General features: G+C 33.7%; 1 protein-coding gene across 1 annotated transcript in view; it reads right to left on the bottom strand.

Annotated features, from left to right (window-relative positions):
• STT3B (STT3B, catalytic subunit of the oligosaccharyltransferase complex) overlaps positions 1-25,574 on the bottom strand; it is a 124,951-nt gene that overhangs the window by 7,372 nt on the left and 92,005 nt on the right. Inside the window, exons 6-14 of the mRNA XM_003781765.3 lie at positions 14,098-14,196; positions 12,195-12,341; positions 11,204-11,252; positions 9,414-9,568; positions 6,941-7,152; positions 5,269-5,456; positions 4,428-4,599; positions 3,550-3,723; positions 1,054-1,167 (exon numbers count right to left, since the gene is read on the bottom strand). Of these exons, the coding sequence (XP_003781813.1) occupies positions 1,054-1,167; positions 3,550-3,723; positions 4,428-4,599; positions 5,269-5,456; positions 6,941-7,152; positions 9,414-9,568; positions 11,204-11,252; positions 12,195-12,341; positions 14,098-14,196 (1,310 nt within the window). The remainder of the gene's footprint in view (positions 1-1,053; positions 1,168-3,549; positions 3,724-4,427; positions 4,600-5,268; positions 5,457-6,940; positions 7,153-9,413; positions 9,569-11,203; positions 11,253-12,194; positions 12,342-14,097; positions 14,197-25,574) is intronic.

Here is a 25,574-nt window from a genome sequence, read left to right as displayed (position 1 = left end):
AACGTCACGAAAAGTAACTTAAAGCAGTGGTTTAGAACTTTGGCTTATATAACATGTTCAATAAAGAACAATAAATCTATGGAGAAATGACAGGACCAAAAAAGTGTTAGGCTTCAAGGCAAAAAAGGTAAATATATGGGAGAAACTAATGGAGTAAGTTTTCTTTGCAGATTCCTCTGGTGCCTTCTGAATTGATAGAGAGCATATGATTGTCTCTAGTTAAGGAGAATTTATGGCTGGCCTTTAGGCAGAAAAGAGGCTACACATATGAGATAGAGCTTTTCCTCTGTATGCTTCTTCTATGTTGCCTTCAGCTCAAAAATAATTTTTATGTCAAAGTTGTATATTTTGGGTGACATATTCTGGTTTCTTTAAAGAATCAAGTCACCAGTCCAACACACATTATTTATAGACAAGAAAAGAATGAAACAGAGTTCAGGGAGGACACAAATTGTCTGAGGATTACAGGAGTTGACAGAGCCTGATCTAAAACACAGGTATCATGACATCAAGTCCATTGTTTCTTCTTTCTGCCACAATCCTTCTTTGCACATTCACTTTTGCAGACCCTTGAGCTTTTCTACCACATCTTTCTAATTTAATAGAAAACTCTGACCCTGGCAATGGAGAATAGAGATAGAGTAAACATCTGAAGTGACTATATAATTCAACTCCTTAATTTTAAGCTTTTCCCCACCAAGCAGCAAAGTGACCTACCTAAGACCATATTGTTTCCTAGCTGCGACCTCTCCCTGGGAGAAAAATGCCTTTCAAAAGCATGAAGTCAAAAGGTGGGATGGCAAGCAAAAGTTGGATTTGAGTCTAGTATTAAAAAGCATTTTGGAAAAAAGTCTTTGATCTAAAATTTTTTTCTAATTTCTCACACAGAAGTTTCAGAAATCTAAATTTAATGGAAAAAAAAGAATCTTTAGATAAACAAATTTCTCTACACAGCTCAATCAAAACATCATTATCCTGTTTTTTAGAGATAAACAAGACTTATTTTTAAAATATTCTTTTAAATAAAGATTATAGAAAACTGATTTAACTAACCTGCATTTCTCCAAATCTGTAGTATGACATTTTATACATAAGGCAATTCAACAAAGTGGGGGACCCTGCTTTGTCTACACGGAATTCTCCCTGTGGGGTAAAATAGTCACTTTCCTATAAGAAAAGAAACCAGAAGTTACTATGTCAGTTCAAGTTAACACATTGAAAGCTACAGGTTTTCCTCTTTTCAATCCCCATTAAGAACCAGCTTTTAAGGTATTTTTAATAAAGTCATGTTCAGTTATACCTCAAAAAACGGTAACATCATTAAGGTTTAATACCTGGCTCTCTCCAACGACCCCACTGCTCATTTTTAGAGTACAACAAATATGTAAACATTTAGTTTATGTATGAACACTGAAATCAACTTTAGTGGAAGAGGAGCCTATCTGGAAGACTCCTATAGTTATTTTTATTAGGTTAGTTTATAAATTAATCAAATTTTATTTGGCCAGATTAAAAAAATGTAATTTCTGACCCAGAAATTCCTTGTCTATCTAAGAATTAATCCTACAAATATATTTGTATATTGGCAAAATAATCAATGTAGACTGCATTACTGCTTATAAGACTAAAAAAACTAGAAACAACCTAAATGTCCATTAGAAACAACCTAAATGGTTAAATAAATTATGGCACACACACATAAAAAAACGGAACACACTGTGTAAATGTAAAAAACAGAATGAAGAAGCTCTCCATGTTCTCCATGTATGGAAAAATCATCAAGATTTACTATGAAGTGAACAGGATATATACCTAGCTGGAATTGGAAACACAAGAAAATAGTAATTTTGACTACCAGGCATCTTTTCTATTTTTTCTTTAACTGACACATTTACATATATTTTGTTATATAATACATTTTAAAATATGTATACATAGTGGAATAGCTAACTCCTAAACTTATGAACATATGCATTACCATCCTTATTTCCTTGTGATAACGAGAACACTTAAAAATCTACTCTTCATAAGTATACACTACATTGTTATTAAATAAAGAATAATCTTTTGGGGGGGGAAGGAGCAAACTTTTACCAAATATCCTTTTATATTTTAATTTTCAATCACAGTATATTTATTCAAAAAGCTTAAAAATAATGGATTTCAAATGCATAAAAATTTAAGACTTCTTCTACAAATTACTTAAAGCCTATCTGAAAACAATAATTTATCACATGGCACATTTTAAACACTGCTAAAGCAAATTCAGAAATGAAAATTACATACTGGGAGCATTAAATTTCAGAAGATTAATTTAATACAAGGAAATAATGTTTATGAATCAATTAAGAGGAATTGTTATAGAACTTACATCTGAGCAGGAAATCTAAAGCTTTACACTACTTCATCCTTATCACATGACACACATGCATATATTTTCACAAAAGACTCTTTTATTCAGGATCAGTGGCAAATTATTCTTATCTTTTGTGCCTTTATCATGTGAAGAATGCCCATCCTCTAAGAGCTCACAACTTAGTGGGAAAGATTAGACTATAACTACAAAACAGGTATAAGAGATGTGACAACATGTACAGGATGTAGGTATACCAGGAAAGCAAAGGGCTTCTGGAGGAGTATAAGTATGGGGTAGAGAAGGTATTATAAGAAAGGGGATAGTCAAAATGTGTGGCAGGTGAGTCAAGATAGAAACCACAAGGTAAGTTTTCTGGAGATAGAGTAGAGTGAGAAAAAATTGGCAAAGGGTCAAGAGACCATCAGAGGTCAGAAAAATATAAAGGTGCTTACATTCCAAACTAAAGAGTTTGGACTTCATAACAATGTGTCATCACCGAGGTGATCTATTTCATACCAGTCACTAGGCCAGGACTTCATACTTCACTCTACATTACTACAAATTCTCAGCACTATCAATTAGTTATTCTTGTCATCTATATTAGTGATAGCCTAGTTTGCCTTTGTCACCATTTTAACTATAGATCCTAGAACAAGACCCAGGGCTCAAAGCATGTATGTTGACTGATCAAAAGAAACTTGGCCATAGCAACAAGTTGACAGAGTTTTAGCTGTAACTCAAGTCTGGTTTCAAGGCCTTTTCTTATAATCAACTGAAGTTTCTTAAGCTGAACATTAACATGATCAATTTCATATTACCCAGGGAAAGGAAATAAGACGAAGGCAAAGATAATGATTTCAAGGTTACTGTCCTATTTTCAGATTTACCAGCACAAGGGTCAGTACTTGGACAGCAATGGAAATGGAAGGAAAGAGCTGAAATGAAGGGCTATAAAGCAAGAAGTCTGGGCAAGGGATTGCTTCATAGGGGAGAATGGAAGTACCAGGTCTGAGTTTTCCAAGTTTTGAATCCAGAAAATACTTCAGCATCTTTAATAGATTCTAAAGTCAGAGTAAGGAACTAATTTGGGGAATTGGATGACGAAAACAAATATAATGCAATTAGCAAGATAAGATAATTACATGGACACTGTATTGTGCCTTTCATACACCTGGAATTACCAACTTTCTTACCCGAATGTCTTTTGGATGTTCCCCTTCAGCTATCCTAACCATCCAGAGAAACTTGTTGATATCATCACCAGAATAACCAATAACACCTCCAAAAATAACCAAAACATAATCTACATCCAGAGTCCTCATGATTTTATAGGCTGCTGTTTCATTTGAAGACATAGCCTTTCCCACCTATGAAATTAAAAAAAAAAGAGAATATTTGCATTTATTTCTATGATACGTTGATAAAAATGAGTGGAACTTTTACTTTAAGATGGAATTCACCTCAAGAGTCTGATTTACATGAATTTCCTTTTTTTAGAAATGATTTCCTATGAACACAACCAATTTATTGAGCTTTATGAACTTACTATATAACCAATTTAAAGTCCAAATGTTAGAAACAGAATACATGTTCTAATATTTTGCTAATAATTAAGTTGTGGCCAGTGATCTTGTTAACACATATACTTCATCTTCTAATTTGGCAGACATCTGATGATTAGCTACTATACTAACAGAAACTATTTGCACATCCAGAGAATACAGTGCATTTATTTTACATATTTGCAAATAATTTTCTTGGTTTATAAAATGAAAAATGACTTTCCTTGTTTGACAAGTCAAACTTTTAAAAGTTGCAGATTTTGCCTACTTCTCCAGTAAGTTAAATACATCAAGAAATCTACCAGAAATCAGCCTACAATTCTGACTAATACTTGAATAGGTAAATACCAAACAAAATGAATAAGCATACCCTTTATTGAATACATGTGTAAAGAAGTATTCTGAGAATTTAGCAAAGGGTAGTGTCACCTATATTTTTACTATTTATCCACAAATGAAGCCTGATTGCTAAATGGTATTTATTTTTATCTTGTTTATCAAACACTTACCAGTGCTATGTGGCTGTTATTCCAGGTATTATTATCTACCAAAGTAGTCCTATTAGCCATTCCAGCTATTTGATAGCCATAATCCCACCAAGACATCACTCGGGCATGTTCATCTGTATTTTGTCTTAGCCAAAAGTAAGCTTCTCTGAAATCATCTAAGATATTCCTGGTACTAAAAAGAATCACACAATATTCTTTTAAATGAGATCTCACAAACATGGAAATTGTAACTTAAAATCTTGAGGTCATAAACCACTAAATAATTCCACATTTTAGAAAGCCTCTCTGATAAGAAAAAAACAACAGTGAAAAATCAGACTAGCACTTCTCAAACTAACATGCATACAAATCACCTCCGTATCTTGTAAAAAAGCAGATTTTGATTCAGTAGTTCTGGGGTAGGTCTAATTGTAGAAGTCTAATAAACTCTGAAGTGAAGCAGAATTTGAGAGCTGAGGCAATATATAAATCAGAGGTTCTTAAATTTTATCTGCATTGGAATCATCTGGCCTGATAAAGACACATTATTGGGTCCCATTCCCCGACTTCTGATTCAGTAAGCGGAGGGTGGAGTTAAGAACTTGTATTTCCAACATGTTTCATGGTAACAGTGATGCTCTACTGAAAGACCACACTTTGAGAAAAATTGATGTTCAGTATAGGATTATGCACGCAAAAATATTTTGGAGAAGAGCATGAAATACAATGATTTCTACCCATCCCACGAAGTGGCTTCAAATGTAGGGCCTCACGAAAAACATTCTATCTTTGAATTCTATCTTTTGAGACAAAGAAAAAAAAGTATAGGCATAAAATTTTTGTGGTCAAATTATTTTCTTACCCATCATGGTTGTAAGAGGCCAGGACCACACTTGGACTGGAATAGGCATTGCTTGTGACCCAGGTACAATGGACTGCAAACATCATCAACAGCATCAGCATCAACATGGTGACAATGCTTTTTATATTTGGACCTAATCCCTCTTCAGTTTTTTCCTGTTCAGTTACATGTTTCCTCACTTTACCTGCCTGGAGGTACAAAAAACTAGTCAAATTCATCATTTGACTTGTTTTACTAACATACATTAAGAGAAAAAGCTGGAAGAATGTTCATCATCTATCTATTTAATCCCATGACTCAGAAAACATACAAACCTCACATATTCTCATGTAGGTGACAAAGTGTTTTCTAAAAGTCAAAGCAGAATGAAAATGAAAAGTCAAATGAAAATCAGAAGTTTTCCTCAGAATATACCAAAGAGCTAGCTTCTTAGAGATCAAAACAATATGACCAGTAAAAAGCTGCTCTGAAACTCAGTTGTTTTTATGTTTTAATTAAATATAAAAGAGGAGCAAGGTGTGGTGCTGCAAGTTTGTCATCCCAGCTACTTGGGCGGATGGCTTGAGGCTAGGAGTTCTGGACCAGCCTGAGCAACATAGTGAGACCCTCTTTTCTCTTAAAAAAAAATTTAATTAATTAGCTGGATGTGGCAGCATGTGCCTATGGTTCCAGTTACTTGGAAGCTTGAGCTATGAGTGCACAAAACAACCAGAAATAAAGGAGAGAACTAAACAATCCCATTCTGGGAATGTAAAATCTTAATATATAAATCCTTATAAAATCTTTAATTCCACTTTCTGAAAATGGCAGTGTCCAGCTATACACATAGTCCATATCATGGAGAACTTCAGTACAGGAAAAAAACTGCAGTAACAGAATCAGTCTTCCAATTTCCAAATAAGAAAGCCAAAACACTTGCTAAAAATAAGAAACACTCCCACCCAAAAACTCCACCAAAAACCAGCAGAGAGAACAGAAGTCACAAGTTCTAAAATACAAGGCTGGTTAAGAAACTGCAAAGAAACAAAAACCAAAATATAACAACACAAAGGCAGATATTTAGTAACATAAATCTTTATGAATTATATTGATCATAAGGTAAAGAATTTCAAAGTTAATACCTACACTGGGAAATTTCACTGCTTGTTGACATTTAAAAATGTAGTTCATATTCAAGTAGCAAAGTTTAAGAGGGCACCCAAGATAAGTGCTTTCACACTTTCATGCTGACAGAGACTATAGGATAAAAATGAATTACACTGTATCAGCCAGTTACAGGTTGTTTTTTTCTTCTTAAAGGCACTTTATTCACTTTACTATTTTACACTGACTATGGACCCTGATAAAGCACTTGTCCACACGGTTTCAGACGGGCTTATAGTGCCAAACCTTAAGTAATTTAGGAGAGTACCAAGTTTTTGCTCTCAAAAATGGAAGGGTATATTAATACGTCTTAAGTATTTAAATAACAATGGACCAAAAAAGATATAAGAATTCTCTGATTATATTCTATTTTCTCACTTTAAGGTAAAGACCAATCAGGATCCAAATTTTGAAGCCAACAGTGGAGATCAACTAGAAATATGAGTTTATCTAAATCCTCAATAGTTCTTACTATGATGGAAAAATTAAGAAAAGCACATAAAATTTTTAAAGGTCTTAAATCTCCCACCTTATCATATAAATTTCCTGGGTTTCTTTTGTCATCCTCATCACTGCTGTCCTCCACAGGTGGATTTTCTCTTTTCATATCATCCCCCAAATAGTGCTCAAAAACATTCGAGAAGGCAATTGCAGACAGCATACAGACAACTGGAGTCAAAGTCAACATCAACCGCACCATCACTCCGGCAAAGTAGACAGCACTGATTGCATACAGAGCAACTGCAAAGACAAGTTCTCTTACAACTTGAACAGAAAAAAATGTTCACAAGAAACTGAACTAGATATTTAATACCACAGTATAAGTTAATAATACCAACCAATTGCTTATTAATCAGATTTTCAAGTTCGTGTCAACTAAAACCTACACATCAAGTTTAGAAAAATGCATGATTAAAATTTCACTTAGTTATGAGGAATTAAACTTAATTCATGTCAATAGCACCATATACATGTATTATAAAATCTACATGTAATAGATGAAAACATTCTATGCATTATAACATTAGGCACAGTAAATTTATAGAATCAAATAAAGTCTATGAGAAGCCAAAGCCAGTATCTGGCACAAAGCCTGCTTTAATGCAAGAATGGGATGAGAAGAACATAAGTTACTAATCAAAGGAGGACACGTAAAGTTAATGCCAAGAAACTTCTGAAAAGATTTGAGACACATTTCCAATATCCAGAGCCTTCTAGTTAATGTGCTAACCATGGGAAAAGGCTCTACTATTTCTGGTTAAAGGCTATGTATCATTTACAAAGTCAATGAGTCATTTGAGCTTCTATCTCACCTAATGCTAATTTTTTTTTTTTTTCTGACTAAAAAAGGTCCCTATCACCCTTGAGTAAACATATTTTTTTTTTTTTTTTTTTTTGAGACAGAGCCTCAAGCTGTCCCCCTGGGTAGAGTGCCATGGCATTACAGCTCATAGCAACCTCCAACTCCTGGGCTCAAGTGAGTCTCCTGCCTCTGCCTCCCAAGTAGCTGGGACCACAGGCGCCCGCCACAACGCCCGGCTATTTTTTTGGTTGCAGCCGTCATTGTTGTTTTGGCGGGTCCGGGCTGGGGATTAGAACCTGCCACCTTAGGTGTACGTGGCTGGCGCCTTAGCCGGTTGAGCTATAGGCGCCGAGCCAACACACATATTCTTAAGTGTGTAACTTTGTGAAGTTATAAATATGTGTATACATAGGAAATGACCACCCATTATAATGACATAAAATATTTTTGCACCTCCTCGTGACTCTTCACAGTCAATAACTACTCTCGTCCCTATAAAAAAGGTAAACAATATTTAGACTTCTAAAGCATAAATTTAGCTTCCCTTATTCTTGAAATTTACAGAAATGGAATCATATAAAAATGTTCTCTTTTATATTGGCTTCTTTTATTTACCCAGACTGTTCTCTTATTAATTATTGTGCTTAAATTGTACAAATATATAAAATGTTCTATTCTATTGATGATGACCTTTGAAATATTTCTAATTAGGGGCTATTATAGATAAAATTACTATGTACATTTCTAAACATGTCCTCTCATGATTATATGCACTCAGTTCTCCCGGATGTATCTCTAGGAATGGGACTGCTGAGTTGAGTCATGAGATGGATGTACGTTTAAGTTAAATCTTTTTGAATGATACAGTTTTAACATGGTCTTATCAAGAGTCTATTAGTCTAGATAAACTAGAGAGGAATTAAGAGTGTCATCATTCAGTTATAACTCATGCACAGTTGCTGTTCTTTCTCTCCCAACTCCTCTCTGGAATAGTGACTTGAGGTATTACTCATGGCACAGGCCCCACACTTGTACAAGTTCATGTCCTAATACAAATTATTGGCTTGTGTGTTCCTATGCATGTTAACAAAGCTTTTCTCAGCTTCAGTTTTTATCACATGCAAAACAGATATAGCATACTTAGAAGCCTTTGGTATCTGTTTATTTTGTTCATTTAGATCTTAAATACCAGATCCCAAACACCTGGTTTTTGCATATTTTGTGTTTAAAATCTTATTAGTTGGAAACACACATAAATCTATCAATGAAGGTGTTTACTGAAAGGCGATCCTTATTTCATTATATACACTATAAAATGTACTTTGCTTTGAAACCTAGTTGATGAATGCCTCTGAAAACTGCTTCTTAATCAAATCTAACTAAGAAAATGAAGACTATTATCAACAAAGTTATAATTTTCAATGCTCAACCAGACTAAAACAATAACACTAATCTCCCAGAAGCCATAATAAACTAAATGCAAAATTTACATACTAGCTCTAAACTAAAACAGCTAATAATTAAAATATGTAACACAAATTCAATGAATTTGTCTTGGTTATGCACCTATGCAAAATATGGGAGAAAATTTATCTTAAACATACATTGTCAAACAAAGAAAAATAAAACTTTAAAAGTGAATGAGCTTGAAAAGAAAATAATTATTCCAAATCAAAGTTTTCACTGAAAAAATTCTTACCAAATACTCTTTCGTCGTTGATATTTTTAATGCAGAACCATAGGCCTGCTGGGAAGGTACATACGAGAATATGCAGATCAAAGAAGAAAGACACCCAAGTTGTAGGTTGATGCTCAGACACTGATGCAATAATTGGAATGTGTATTTTTGCATACCTGGTATTTGAAAAGTTAATATTTACAATTAATAATAAAACAGAAGCTCTTTTTAGATTAAGAAATTTTTCTGATTGTAGATAATGGTTCCTATTTCTCACCCCTTCTTGTTTAAATGTACATTCCAATATAACTAACCAGCTATACTGAAAATAAATCAGTTTGGTCCACAGCAATAAAACTAAAACTAATGTATGTCTTCTGTAAAATTAAGGGAATTATCTATCTAAGGCCAGTCAAAAAACTGTTCACTGAAAATTTTAATACAATACAAAAATCTTTACTCACATAGGAATTTGTTCTGCAATTTAAGTCAGCATCTTCTACTTTCCACCAATAAGCCTCACTATCTTTTAGACTTTACATGTTGACTATCCCTTATCTGAAATGTTTGAGACTAGAAATATTTTGGATTTTGGAATATTTGTACTACACTTACTGATTTGAGCATCCCTAATCTGAAAATCCAAAATGCTCCAATGAGCATTTCCTCAGCATCAATATCGGCACTCAAAAAATTTTTCAGATGTTGGCTACTCATCTTATAGTAGATATACCTTACCCAGTAATTATACCTTATATAATCCCTTGCTTGACAAGGAGATGGATGGCATGGAGGCAGGTAAGGAATGAATCATTCCTGAAATGTAGTCATTAAAGTTTAGAAAGTTCAGAAAGCAAAAGTAAGTACAGTAGAACCTCCACAGTTGACCACCTCTCTACACTGATCATGTCTTTAAGTCAACCTAATTTTCATAGACTGGACATGCACCACATGTACACATCAGTACAGTGGGCCTGGATCCTTATGTTGACCAGTTTGTTACAGTTTCCTGTGTGGTTAACTTACAGAGGTTCTACTGTGTAAGAGATACAAACTAACCTAGCAATTTAACCTAATCAGAATAATTATATACAACTAGGGTTTTCCTTCAAATTCCTTTTCTGGTAATCCTTAACTTTTGAAGTATGTGTTTAAATGTCAGCTCTAGTCATTCATGCATAATTTGCTTACGCCCTTTAATTAGACCTAGACATAAGCCCTTCTGGTATCATATCACAAAATATGCCTGTTCAATAAATTGGTTTTTATTGGGCTACCTGAAGCATAATAGGACAGAAAGGTAGAAACAGGAGAGAAAGGTAAAGTATCATTAACAGGTATTTTCTGATGCCCAAGAAAATATTTTAGAGACAAAAATTTTTAATGAATTCATATCCTGTCATGTGTTTCACAGATTAAAAAACCTAAGAAACCTAGATCGTGTGGTTTTAGAAAAAAATAAATTTTCTTATCTATGATACTTGGATTTCTAGCATAGCAAGTAATAAAATACTACCGAAAGATGTAAACTTTACCTTAGTGAAAACAAAAATAAATCTTTAAATTGCACAAAGATTACCTAAAGACACTGACAAAACTAAACTAAGGAGTCACCTGTACAGAAGAAAAATATAAAGACTTACATTTTATAGCAAATATTATAACAAATTTAAGGGAGTCAATATTTATTAAAATAGCATATCCTACATATTTTAGAAATGTTGACCAAGCACTAACTGAAGAATTGAAAATACAAATAAAAACAAAGGAAGAAAGATATTTTAATAAATACAAGACCAAATAATACTTACCCGGTGTCCCACAATGAATAAAACCTGCCACTCCATGGTGCAATGTAACCTTGGAAAGAAAAATGCAGGAAATTAATCTTCCTTTTTATTCTGTAAATCTTCTATTGGTTTTACGTTTGTTAATTATGGATTGACTTAAACTAATGTTCAAAGAATTTCAGTTTTCTTTTATAGGTATCTATTTCATATGGTTGGCAGTTAGGTAAAATACAGTAGTAATCAAATAAAAACCATATCCATGGAGAACCTCTTTCCAAAGAAAAACAACATTAAAGTGTTGTGTTCCAATTCTTTCTTAAGCTTCTGGTTCACTAGGAAAAGAAAGTTAAGGCTTTTAAACAACACTGGATCAGTTTTAAAAAGGGAGAGGGATATCTAAGTGACCTAATCCAGTATGCCAAATCCCTCCAGATAAATTATAAACACAGTTTTTAAACACTGATGGCTTTTACTTCTGACAACGCTTCATGATTTTATGAGCTAGGCTGATATATTAAAATCGACAGATAGAATAACTTTAGAAAGAATCTAAAGTTATTAGATTCTTTAGAAAGAATCTGACTTGTTTCTAAGGGCTAGAAAAGTCAGAGAGAGTAACTCAGAATCTGGAAGTAGACAGAAACTGCTTTGGTTGACTATTTAAAAGGGGTGAGGGGAGCAAGAGTGAGTGAGCACATAAGATGAACCATATAGTAGGTTAATACTAGAAAGTCTAAATATTTTTTAAGTTTTCCATTTTGGGCCTATTCATCCATCAAAAGAAGGACTGAAGTAGCAAAATTAAGATATACTATTTAAAAAAAAATCACACTTAGTAGTGCTATTCAGATTTTAGAATCTTTGACTATTACTTTTACATTGTGTGTATAGAATATATCCACAGCATGTGAAATACTAGAATAAATGGAATATGTAAAGTATTTGTTAAAGAATTCCTTTTTGAACAATAATCTAGAGGCAAGATTCATATCCTACAGGTAATGACACCTACCTGTGTAAGTCAAATAGATGACACTAAGGAACACAGCACCCGCGGCTAGTGATACACCCAAAAAGAAAAGGGTCTGAAATTCTTGCTTTGTTAATCGGTCTCTCAGATACTGTAAGAAAGCATAAGCTTGCAGCAACGCAAAGACACCTAATTAAAAAAAAAGGGTCATAAAATCAACAAAGCTCCTTTTGAAGTCCATTTAAAAACTTCCATCTGAAAGAATGGAACAGAATGTTGCCTACACCATTCATACCAAAACTAACTTCATCTAGTCAACCTTTCCAATGTCAAATGACAGTTAACTATCCAATTAATACATCCAAAAAAATTCTGTTACACATTTTTTTTGAAATGATCAGGCTGTACCAGGCAAGAAAAAAATACTATTTGTAAGACTGAAGGCTAATTTAAAAATATTAAGTTCCTCATTTCCCCCTGCATTTTAGTGACACTTTTTTAGGGGGTGGTGGTGGGGAATAAAATCCTAAAATTTGCTTTGATATAAATGACTTGGGACATTAGGAGAACTCTGATAGTTACTGATAGAAGTAAAGTTTATAATGGAGTGATAAGATGTAATCTTAATTACAAACTTGGGCAAAATTCTAAATTAGTGCCAGGGTTTAGACACACTTTCCCAAAACATGGAACCTTGGCATTTGAGAAAACAGTAGAAGCAGGAAAGTCTCTCTCTATTCTCCCGTGAAGCAGGCTATAAAAGAATTCTATTACCTTCTTCTAGGTAGGTTTTAAGATCCTCATTGAAGAGAGATTTCTCTCCCAGAGGAGAGGAATGAAAACAGGTAAGAAAAACCTGAATAAAAAAGCCTTAAGTGCTTCCTGGTTTATCTCCGTTAGATCACACCCCTCTTCCTCCAATCATACTTCTATAAGGTAGTCCACTCTTCATCATATCTAAGCATAAAAATTTTCCCTGTTTCTTCAGATTTTCATTTCTGAGAAGTTCATGTAAAACTTACATTAAGTAAATAAGTATTCTTTCTTCTTGTTAATCTGTCTTTTGTTACGGGGATCTCAGCCCTGAACCTTGCAATAGGTGAGAAGATATTAATCGTTCCCTCCCTACATTACTAAATATAAAGATGAGTGCTAAGATAAAATTAAAGCAGTAACAATAATAAGTATTTAGTTGTCAAAATATACAAAACATGCATGCCACAAAACTGTTAAATGTAAAAATTTAAGCAAAGAGGATGTGAGAACCCTCACCATCTGAAATATTGATTTTCAAAAATAAAATTTAATCTTAAGTTGTTTTAAAAGTTCATTATAAGATGGTTAAATAAATGTTATCACAGCTAGATTTTAGGAAACGCAGTAATGCACTGCATATGCATAAAATACAGTCACGTGATTATGTATCCACACACATTGCTATTCATCATTATTGTGTACTAAAAACTAAATACATAAATACTTCTGTGTCTCAAATTACCTGTTGGTAAAATTGATAATATTAAATCAGAAAAGTAAAAAAAGCACTTCATGGATTTTAAAGTGCTAGAAGGTAGTGAGTGGTTCTTAACTATTTGGGGGAGGAGGGAGTGGTTAAAACCCTACTGAAAATCTGATGCTAAACTTTAGGGAATACCAACACAGAAAGTTACATATACTGATATTTATACAATATCAATATTTAAGTGTTGCAAATAACTACCCATGGACTTCTATGCATTGAGAATCTCTGATAAATTTTTATTCACACATCTCCCATAATTGTGACCAGATTACTTTGGTGGCGATGGTGGTTGTTGAAAATTAAAAACCATTACCACCACCACCACCACTGAAATAAGAAAAAAGGTCATTCCCTTGAAAGACTGTCCAATCACACATTCACCAACTCCTCAGAAAAAGGCAAAAAACATTTTTTAGTTCATACCTGCAGCTGCCATGTGTTCACTTGTTCTGATTGGCTGAAATCCCACAAAAGGTATCTGCATGGACAATATTAAACCCACAATGTAGAAAGTGCTATATGCTATAAAGACAAAATAGGAAACAAGGATAATTTACTACTACCATTAAGTACTCAAAGCAGAGATGTACAGATAAATCTTATCATCTTTAGCAAAATTTTAACTGAACTTATTTAAAAAATTGAATCTTAAAGTGGCCATTTTATTTGATATGTATTGTGAATATTCTTTAATTTTTAAAGAATATTTTAAATACTTTATTTTGTAGAACATTTGTAATAGTTGTAAGAGACATGTGTGGCTTTTCTTTCCTCCAGGTGGAATCAAGTTTGTTTCAATCTATTGTTATTAATCATTGACAACCCAAGAAGCTACCCAATATATATATAAAGCATATAATATATATTTATATAATTTTTTAATATATATAGACATATATATAAAACACTATTGCTATTGGCCTTAATCCAAAATGCGCATGACCTAATGAATACTTATCAACACCACCAAGGAATATGAATGCTATTGTCTCAAAAGCTCTCAAGTACTTCATACTGTTTTTATAGTCTCATAATACTATCTGTATAGCACATGTAAAAAAAATTCTTATGTCCTCCAAATTTTCTGTGATTAATGTAAAATAACATAGAAATCAAGCCTTAAAGTAGACTAGTTATAGAATTTAGAATATAATAAAGGAAACCTATTTGTTCTTGGCACTGAATATACTATAGTATTTGCATCTATATTAAATTAGCGTCAATTATGGAGAGGTAACAATAGTTTGTGTAAAAGATTGTTTTCAGTTCATATGTTCACAGACCATGATTAGGCTAAATGATTAATGTATTTAAAATCACTATAAATGAAGATAAAGCCCATCTGCAATAAGCTAATGTAAAAATTATTCCATTTATAAAGGTTATTCACATCATTTTATAAATATTATATAGTTTTTTGAAAATAAACTACTCTCATCAAAAAAAGACTTGGGGTATATTTAGGAATAGCAAACCATATAGCACACATTTCTGTACATTATCCTACTGTATAGCATAGTGGTATAGGATATATATACACATTCATATTCATATTTATATTTGTATTCTGTCCTTGAATGGGACCATACTTTGCTTGGCAATGTAAAAATTTCAGCAATCACTATTTGGTAACTACAGATGAAATTTTCTTTAAGGCATCTGCTGAAGTTTATTTCCAGATATATTAAAAAAGAGAAGCATGAACCTGATATTTTCAACTCAATATTTCTATGCAACTTTTCACAGACATGTACTGTCATCATATAGAAGAAAATAAATAGGAGCAGATGCACTAGAGTTCAAGTTAGTAAGAATAAAGGAGATGAGTTCAGGAAAAAGAAAGTCAACCTGACAAAATAAAAAAGTCAAGGGAAACTTTAACTTGTATTACTTGGTTAATGTAGGTTAATGTCAAATAAAGCCAGATAGAAATAGACAAGTTCTCAATAATATATGGCTTCTGAAACTCCTCTGTCCCAGTTTGCCTCATTTATACCTACTTTTATCCACCATGAAATAAGTCTGATAAACATGCTATCTGCAATAATACAAACAGGAGCATTTTTTTTTTAAAGAACTAGAAACAAGTCATTCCTGAATATTTTTGGATCATTGATACTGAGATGTTTACCTATGGTGCTAAGTGTTCTATCTCATAGTCCTCGTTAATATACAGATTCAGTAGTTTTAATATCCCTTACCTAAAATCCTTGGGACCAAAAAGTGTTTTGGATTTTCTTTTTTTCTTTTGCATTTTGGAATACTTGTATTATACTTAGTAGTTGAGCTGGTTAAGTACGCATGCTTCAACGAGTACTTAGAGTATCACATTAGCACTCCAAAAGTTTTGGATTTTCAGATTAGGGATACTCAAACTATATGTCCATTAAATCAAGTTAAGGATTGCTTGTCAGGCAACATAAAATGCCAAATATCACAGACTTACCTTGCTTAATCCTGTTCTTAAGTTTATAAAATTATATATACCAGTGGTTCTCAACCTTCCTAATGCCGCCACCCTTTAATACAGTTCCTCCTGTTGTGATGACCCCCCAAAGTAGCAACATTTACACTGCCATCCCCTTAATTTAAATCTCATTTATACATCCACATTTTAAAACATAGAAAATAAGAAATTAGACATACATGAGTAGAAAAAAATGAACTAATTCAATTCTTTAAACATAATCTCCACTGAAAACTGAAAATATATGCTTTTTTCCAGACTTTTTACTTTAGTATCTGTCTTCAAATGGGACAGAATTATATAATAGTGTCTAATAGTGTGTTAAAAAATTACCTCTTGAATTTATTCATTAACTTTACATCTACTACAGACAAGACACTCTAAAAACAGAAAATGCTATTCAGATCAATTCCAACCTCTAGAGTTAGATGTCAGTAAATCAGAGATGTACACAAATTACTATAATGATGAAGCAAATTACATGTGACACAGGAGATTCTATAAAAACATAAAGAAAGAAGAGATGTCTTCTCTTCTTGTCCTGGGCACTGAAGGAATAGTTAACAATACCTGTACTGCTCTCTAATGTTTTCAGTAGACCTTGACAACACAAATTCATAGCAATTACCCTCTACCAATCTCTCCTTCCTATGAACTCTCTAGGAACTTGACTAAATTATCTTCTTCATCTATTACAACTTTCTATTCATCGGTATTAATATACTTTTCTTACCCTTTAGATCAGAAGAATAAAGCATTCCACCAAAGTGGTGAGCACTAAGGAAACGTACAACACCAATGATGTTGTAAATCACTTATTACATCATGAAAATGTTACCACACTGCCATCCAGTGGATGCACAATTACTGGCATTCATTACTGCAGAGCATAATTCCAATGTGTTAGAAAAATTCCAGAAAAAATAACCATTAGAAAGATGTATCCATATATATATACACACACATACATATATTCACACACATATATTATCCTATTTAATTATTTTTAACCAAAGAAAATCACTTTGATATGGGACAAACAGTAATCTAAATATGTTCTCATTCTTGAAGTACTTTATTTCCAAAGATACAAGGTGGGACAAGATTGATACAAAGAAATATACCATAGTTCTTGACTTAATAGGTTCAAATGAGTTGTTCTATAAAATAAAAGGCACCAAAAAGTTTAATTCAAGTTCCACTGAAATTTTTAGTACTGAGAAGCTCCAGCTGTTCCTCAAGCCAACCTTTAAATACTTTGTCTCTGACAAGGCATCTTAATAGTACTCTTTATACTTTTAAGTTACTATAGGACTTCCTTGTATGTTAATACATTAAAAAGATTATGCAAATATATGTTCATTAATTTTAACCCAGCATTAAATCATGTTAGTATTTCTGAATTTATTTCCAGGTTGAAATTTAATAGAAAGGCTAACAAAATATTCCTTTGCTATCCAACTTTTTTCTCAAACAAAATATTATTAAAAAGAAACACAATGGAGAAAAACTTTAAAACCCAACCAATTTTGCTTTATTAATGAATATGATTAAAGGCTTGTTAAGAATTTTAAGTCTTTGATTTTAATAAAGATACTTTATTTAGTACTTCAGGATCACTATGCATTACTGTGAACTGTGGTAAATATAAGAAATTACATGGATTAAAGATTAAAACAATAAAAACACAAAACATTGATTATTCTTGAACAGCAAAGAGAAATACACGATTATTAACAGGCATACATAAATGAGAAAAATAACTTAGTCTTTTCCAAGGACATTACTCATCATAAGCTATAGCTATCACTGAAACTGATATTTTACAAGCACCAGATTTGTAAAAGCAACGAGATATGACTTGTTCAAAATGCTTGAAAATCACATGTTAAAATAGCCAATATAACCTGTACTGGTAACTAAAACATCAGGGACAGTTTATTTGGAAAAATAAACCTAGACTAAATACAACTGGGTTCAAGTTCAATATACTGTGTGTGTGCATGCACATGTGTATTTGAAGAACTCACGAAATATATACAACTTTTACACAATTTTAAAGGTATTGGATAATGCTCCTTAGTAATTTCTAAAGCGAAGTAGTAAGTAACCATATTTAACATGTCAAGTATCAGCAAACTGAATTCACTTACAAACATATGTACATCAATGTACCTGGAAAGTGCCTAGGCTAGGTGAGCACCACATTCCTAGAAAATGCTAACACACCGAGAGAATAAATGGGAAATATGAAAAGGTCTATTTAAATGATTATTTGAGATGGGGTCTTGCTCTATGCCTAGGCTAGTGTGCAGTGGCATCCTTGTTGCTTACTGAAACCCCAAATTTCTGGGCTTAATTCTCTTGCCTCAGCCTCCAAGTACTATGTTTCCCCGAAAATAAGACCTACCCCCAAAATAAGCCCTAGTAGGATTTCTAAGCATTTGTTAAATATAAGCCCTACCCAGATAATAAGACCTAGTGATGGGTATGGCTGTGCAGCCCATGCATTTCAGCGCGGAGTGGTAAGGAAGACTGGAATACCTTTTACCTGCCACAGCTCCTTTCTCCCTGCCATTCGCACTTCACAGGTATGCATGCGGTTAACCAAGGTCGCAGGCATCCTATTGCACACGTGAATAGCTAGGGGAAAAGAGTTCACACATCACTAGCGCCAGCCCCACCAACAAGGCTGTCTCCCCCTGTCAGGTTCCAGAAGAAGATGACTTAACTGTATTGAATAAATGTAGATTGTTGTATTATACTTAATAAAAATAAGACATTCCCTGAAAATAAGTCCTAGTGTGTCTTCTTGAAAAAAATAAATATAAGACAGTGTCTTATTTTCGGGGAAACACAGTAGCTAGAGCTATAGGCACACACCACTGCGCCTGCCTAATTTTTCTATTTTTATAGAGACAGGGTCTTGCTCTTGCTCACACTGTTTTAGGATTCCTGGCTTCAAGCAATCCTCTCTACAGCCTTCCAAAACTCTAGGATTATGGGTGTAAACCAATGGACCCACCAAGAATTACTGTATCTCTTCTGATTATGGGAATAAATGAAACTGATAATCTCCTAGTGAACTAACAAATAAAAAGGGGGACCAATATTACTGCAGCTTCATAATACTGTTATCAAATTCATTGAATAAAGGCCACCTATATTTCATTAGTTGAATATAAACGAAAAGAATACAATAAACCCAAAATAAAATCACAAATCATGTTACCACTAAAAACACATAGGTCCTTCTTCCTTTTCTTCATGTCAACTACTTGTATAAGTAAATTCATTTTACTAATAACACTAAGAATCTGGTAAGTTCTACACAGAATTTCTCTGGACTAGGAAACAGACATAATTCTCAATAAGAACAGATCCTTAGAAGAAAGAAATCTCACTCAGGTCTATAAATCTGTTTAACTTGCAGAGAAGTGATTTTCAACTGGTGTGCTATGAGAGGATCTTAGGTGGGCTACAAAATTTTTTAAAGATCATTAATTACATTATTTTCAAACAAATTTCAAAGCATGTGTGTATATATACATACCTTTTTTTTGATCAACATAGTTTAAGTGTGCCACATAAGTTTAACTTTTTTATCATACATAAATGTGCCATGAGATTAAAAAATAAATAAACACCATAAGATTAGACCATAAGATTCTTTGTTTCTATACCTGAAAAGACTTTTTTGATTAATAGTAAATCATAGGTAAGATCCGTGCTCTAAATAGCCTGAGTCTTAAAACAAGAAGATACTGGAAGAGTAATCTGTTATGAATTATATGGAATGTAATAAATAATGAGTTATTTACAGTGTAGGTGGCATAAGCAATGGCATCTTTCCTTTGTGTGCTCACCTGAGGTTAAGTGTCCACCAACCCCTGCCAAATAACTTCTAAATATCCACCGGCAGAGCAGTAAAGACGATCTATAATAAATTAGTCTAAAGAAAATCCCATCCCATTTTCACAGTCACTATTTTCAATCCCTATTACAACAATCATCTGGGAAACTCACTTTATGTAACCAACACTGCAACTTCTAATTTTAAATGAAAACCTAGAACAAAAATGGGGGGAAAGGCAGTTGTGGTAGCCCTTTGCCTGCCTGCTCTTGGCTCACATGGCTTGAAGGTACAGGAAGGGCAAAAATCTCTACAGAGCAGCACTGATAAACTCAACATTCTAAATAACCTGAGAAAAATCTTAATGTTACACAGACACAGTCAACCCTTAGAAATAATATTTCTTGTGTAAAGACTATAAAAGTAATCTCTCTCATGGTAAAACTTTACCTGTCACAAATATAACTGTAAAGGCTCTTACTGCTTTCAATGTTTCATATCTAAATCATTAAAACTAATTACATATTGAATCCCATTATAAATGCTGGGGTGTTACCCCAAATATTTTGAGGTAGTAAAATTTAGCTCTATTAGACACAATGCAAAATAATTAAGAATATGCAAGATTAAAGTTTTGAGATAAGTCTGTGTTACGGCCTATTATTTCATTTCCAAGAAACACAGTCGACAGCACCCTTTCTGATTCACCCATGCAAGTTTCAGCTTCCTTGGCTTATCAGTATTGCTGCTAGGGCTTCATTTGTTTCTGGTCCATACAGATTTTACTTTTCTTGGTATTTGTATATCTCAAAACTTTTATGATAACTCCAATATAGTCTTCAAAATAATTTCATAAAGCTTAGGACTACAGAGGCTAGTGTTATATAAAATTGATGTAAAGAATTTATACTACGGTGTGCCATTTATAAACACAAATTATTTTAATATATGGATATTTGGCAATTACATCTATCTCTCTTGACCTATAGGTGTTTACTATATTCTAATTTATATCAGAATAAACAAAAAGGTACTAAATAATAGTCCTATTAATAGGTAATAATTGTCCTATTACCTACAATTGGGTAACACCGCAAAGATATTACTCTGCTATTTAATATTTTTATCCCATAAAGTGTTAACAGCCAATTTAAAAAATGTATTTCTATGGTAAGGAAACATAACTTTATTATGTTTTATTTGTGAATTCTTACAAAGCAATTTATGTGTATTATACTTGTAAATACTTATAAAACTTGTAAGTTTTTTTTTTTTTGGAGACAGAGCCTCAAGTTGTCACCCTAGGTAGAGTGCCGTGGCATGACAGCTCACAGCAAGCTCCAACTCCTGGGCTTAAGTGATTCTCTTGCCTTAGCCCCCCAAGTAGCTGGGACTACAGGAGCCCGCCACAATGCCTACAACACTATTTTTTTGGTTGTAGTTGTCATTGCTGTTTGGCAGGCCTGAGCTGGATTTAAACCACCAACTCTAGTTTATGTGGCTGGTGCCTTAGCCACTTGAGCTACAGGTGTCCAGCCAAAACTTATATAAGTTTTGTTTTTTTTAATGAAGATTTTCTCTTATGTTTATTTCTGAAAGTTTTATAGCTTTACATTTTACATTTAGATCTATAATTTTTTTAATTAAATCATAGCTGTATACATTAATGCAATCATGGGGTACAGTACAGTGTTTTTATATACAATTTGAAATATTTTCATAAAACTGGTTAACATAGCCTTCATGTCATTTTCTTAGTTATTGTGTTAAGACGTTTATATTCTACTTTTAGAAAGAGTCACTTGTACCCTTGTAAACCATAGAGGTGATCCCATCAATCACCTTCCCTCCACCAATCCACCCCCTCCCCTCCCCCCTCCTTTCTATATAGACTATATATAGTCTATATTCTTAGACTATAATTAGGCTATAGCTTTCATATAAACACTATAAATTAGTTTCATAATAGGACTGAGTACACTAGATACTTTTTCTTCCATTCTTGAGATTCCTTGCTAAGAAGAAAAATTTCCAGCTCCATCCATGTAAACATAAAGGAGGTAAAGTCTCCATCTTTCTTTAGGGCTGCATAATATTCCATGGTGTACATATACCACTATTTATGGATTCATTCGTGGGTCACTGGGCACTTGGGCTTCTTCCATGACCTAGCAATTATGAACTGGGCTGCAATAAACATTCTGATACAAATATCTTTGTTGTAATGTGATTTTTGGTCTTCTGGATATATACCTAATAAAGGAATTGGAGGATCAAATGGCAGGTCTATTTTTAGTTCTCTAAGTGTTCTCCAGACGTCTTTCCAAAAGGAACATATTAGTTTACATTCCCACCAGCAGTGTATAAGTGTTCCCTTTTCTCCACATCCACACCAACATCTCTGGTTTGGGGATTTTGTGATATGGGCTAATCTTACTGGAGTTAGGTGATATCTCAAAGTAGTTTGGATTTGCATTTCTCTGACAATTAAGGATGGTGAGCACTTTTTCATTTATCTGTAGGCTGTGTGCTGATCTTCTTTAGAGAAATTTCTCTTCAAATCCCTTGCCCACCCTGAGATGGGATCACTTGTTTTCTTCTTGCTAATACATTTGAGTTCTCTATGGATTCTGGTTATTAAACCTTTGTCGGAGACATAACCTGCGAAAATCTTCTCCCATTCTGAGGGCTGTCTACTTGCCTTACTTACTGTGATCTTGGCTGGGCAGAAGCTTTTTAGTTTGATCAGGTACCAATAGTGTATTTTTGATGTTGCTTCAATTGCCCAGGGGGTCCTCCTCATAAAATTTTCACCCAAGCCAATTTCTTCAAGTGTTTTCCCTACACTTTCTTCTGGTATTTTAATAGTTTCATATCTTAAGTTTAAATCTTTAATCCAGTGAGAATCTATCTTAGTTAATGGTGAAAGGTGTGGGTCCAGTTTCAGTCTTCTACAGGTCACCAGCCAGTTTGCCCAGCACCATTTGTTAAATAGGGAATCTTTTCCCCACTCAATGTTTTTAATTGGCTTGTCAAAGATTAGGTAATGGTAAGTAGCTGGATTAATCTCATGGCTCTCTATTCTGTTCCATGCATCTACCTTTCTGTTTTTGTGCCAGTACCATGCTGTTTTGATCACTATCGATTTATAGTATAGTCTGAGGTCTGGTCGCTTGATTCTCCCTGCTTTGTTTTTATTTCTAAGTAATGTCTTGGCTATTCGAGGTTTTTAATGATTCCATATAAAATGAGGTCTTATTTTTTCAAGATCTTTAAAGTATGACAGTGGAGCTTTAATAGGGATTGCATTAAAATTGCATATTGCTTTGGGTAGTATGGACATTTTAACAATGTTGATTCTTCCTAGCCATGAGCATGGTATGTTTTTCCATTTGTTAACATTTTCAGCTATTTCTTTTCTTAGAGTTTCATAATTCACTTTACAGAGATCCTTTACATCCTTTGTTAGATAAACTCCCAAATATCTCATCTTCCTTGGCACTACTGTGAATGGAATGAAGTCCTTGAGTGTTTTTTCAGCTTGGCTGCTGTTGGTATATATAAGGCTACCAATTTATGAGTGTTGATTTTGTAACCTGTATTCCTTGATCACATCTAAAAGTTTTTGTAGTAGAATCCCTGGTGTTTTCCAGATATAAAATCATATCATCTGCGAAGAGCAAAAGTATAATCTCTTCTGACTCTATATGGATATCCTTGATCACCTTTTCTTCCCTAATTGTGATGGCTAAAATTTCCATTCCAATGTTAAAGAGCAATGGAGACAATGGGCAACCTTGCCTTGATCCTGATCTGAGTGGAAATGATTTCAATTTAACTCCATTCAATATAATATTGGCTGTGGGTTTACTGTAGATGGCCTCTATCAGTTTAAGAAATGTCCCTTCTATACCAATTTTCTTAAGTGTTCTGATCATAAAGGGATGCTGGATGTTATCAAAAGCTTTTTCTGCCTCAATTGAGAGAATCATATGGTCTTTGTTTTTTAATTTGTTTATGTGATGAATTATGTTTATAGATTTATGTATGTTGAACCATCCTTGAGATCCTGGGATAAAACCCACTTGGTTGTGGTATATAATTTGTTTGATGTGTTGCTGGATTCTGTTTGTTAGGTTCTTGTTGAATATCTTTGCATCAGTACTCATTAGTGATATTGGTCTGTAATTTTCTTTTTTTGTTGGGTCTTTTCCTGGTTTGGGGATCAAGGTAATGTTTGCTTCATAGAATGTGTTGGGTAGTATTCTGTCTTTTTCTATGTTTTAGGAAAGGTTGAGTAATATAGGTACTAGTTCCTCTTTAAAGGTTTGGTAGAATTCTGACGTGAAGCCATCTGGTGCTGGCATTTTCTTTTTAGGCAGATTTTGTATAGTTGATGCTATTTCAGAACTTGATATAGGCCTGTTCAACATTTCCACTTCATTCTGGCTATGTCTTGGGAGGTGGTGTGCTTTCAAGTATTGATCAATTTCCTTCAGATTTTCATATTTCTGAGAATAAAGTTTCTTGTAATATTCATTAAGGATTGTTTGATCTTCTAAGGGATCTTTTATTTCATCTTTACCGTTTCTGATTGATGAGAATAGAGATTTTACTATTTTTTTCTTGGTTAGGTTGGCCAAAGGTTTATCTATTTTATTGACCTTTTGAAAAACCAACTTTTTGATTTATTGATCTGTTTTATAGTCCTTTTGTTTTCAGTCTTATTTAATTCTGCTCTAATTTTGGTTATTTCTTTCCTTCTGCTGGATTTGGGATTGGAATGTTCTTCCTTTTCCAGTTGCTTGAGATGTCCCATTAAGTTGTTAACGTACTCTCTTTCTGTTCTCTTGAGGAAGGCTTGCAATGCTATAAATTTCCCTCTTAGGACTGCCTTTCCAGTATCCCAGAGGCTCCGATGATAACTTGTATCTTCATTATCATTTTGTTCTAAAAATTTGGTAATTTCCTTCTCAATCTCATCTCTGACCCATCTGTCATTCAGCATAAGGTTATTTAGCTTCCATGTTTTTGTATGAGTCTGCAGATTCCTGTTACTGAGTTCAACTTTTATTCCATCATGGTCTGAGAAGATGCATGGAATAATTTCTATTCTTTTAAATTTGCTGAGCTAAGACTTATGACCTAAGATGTGGTGGATTTTGGAGTATGTTCTGTGGAGTGATGAGAAAAATGTGTATTCAGTTTTGTTAGCATGAAATCTTTTTTTTTTGAGACAGAGTCTCAAGCTGTCCCCCTTGGGTAGAGTGCCATGGCATCACAGCTCACAGCAACCTCCAACTCCTGGGCTCAAGCGAGTCTCCTGCCTCAGCCTCCCAAGTAGCTGGGACCACAGGTGCCCGCCACAACGCCCAGCTATTTTTTGGTTGCAGTCTTTGTTGTTTTGGCAGGCCCAAGCTGGATTCGAACCCGCCACCTTAGGTGTATGTGGCTGGCGCCTTAGCCACTTGAGCCACAGGTGCCGAGCCAAGATGAAATGTTCTATAGATGTCTGTTAAATCCAAAAGTTGAATAGTTAAATTTAAATCTAAAATTTCTTTGCTAAGCTTCTTTTTAGAG

This window comes from Otolemur garnettii, unplaced genomic scaffold, assembly GCF_000181295.1.
Source record: "Otolemur garnettii isolate 467f Iridium unplaced genomic scaffold, OtoGar3 scaffold00002, whole genome shotgun sequence".
NCBI classification, from domain to species: Eukaryota; Metazoa; Chordata; class Mammalia; order Primates; family Galagidae; genus Otolemur; species Otolemur garnettii.
The sequence above is the reverse complement of the archived record's forward strand: the minus strand, read 5'-3'. Positions and strand labels throughout refer to the sequence as shown.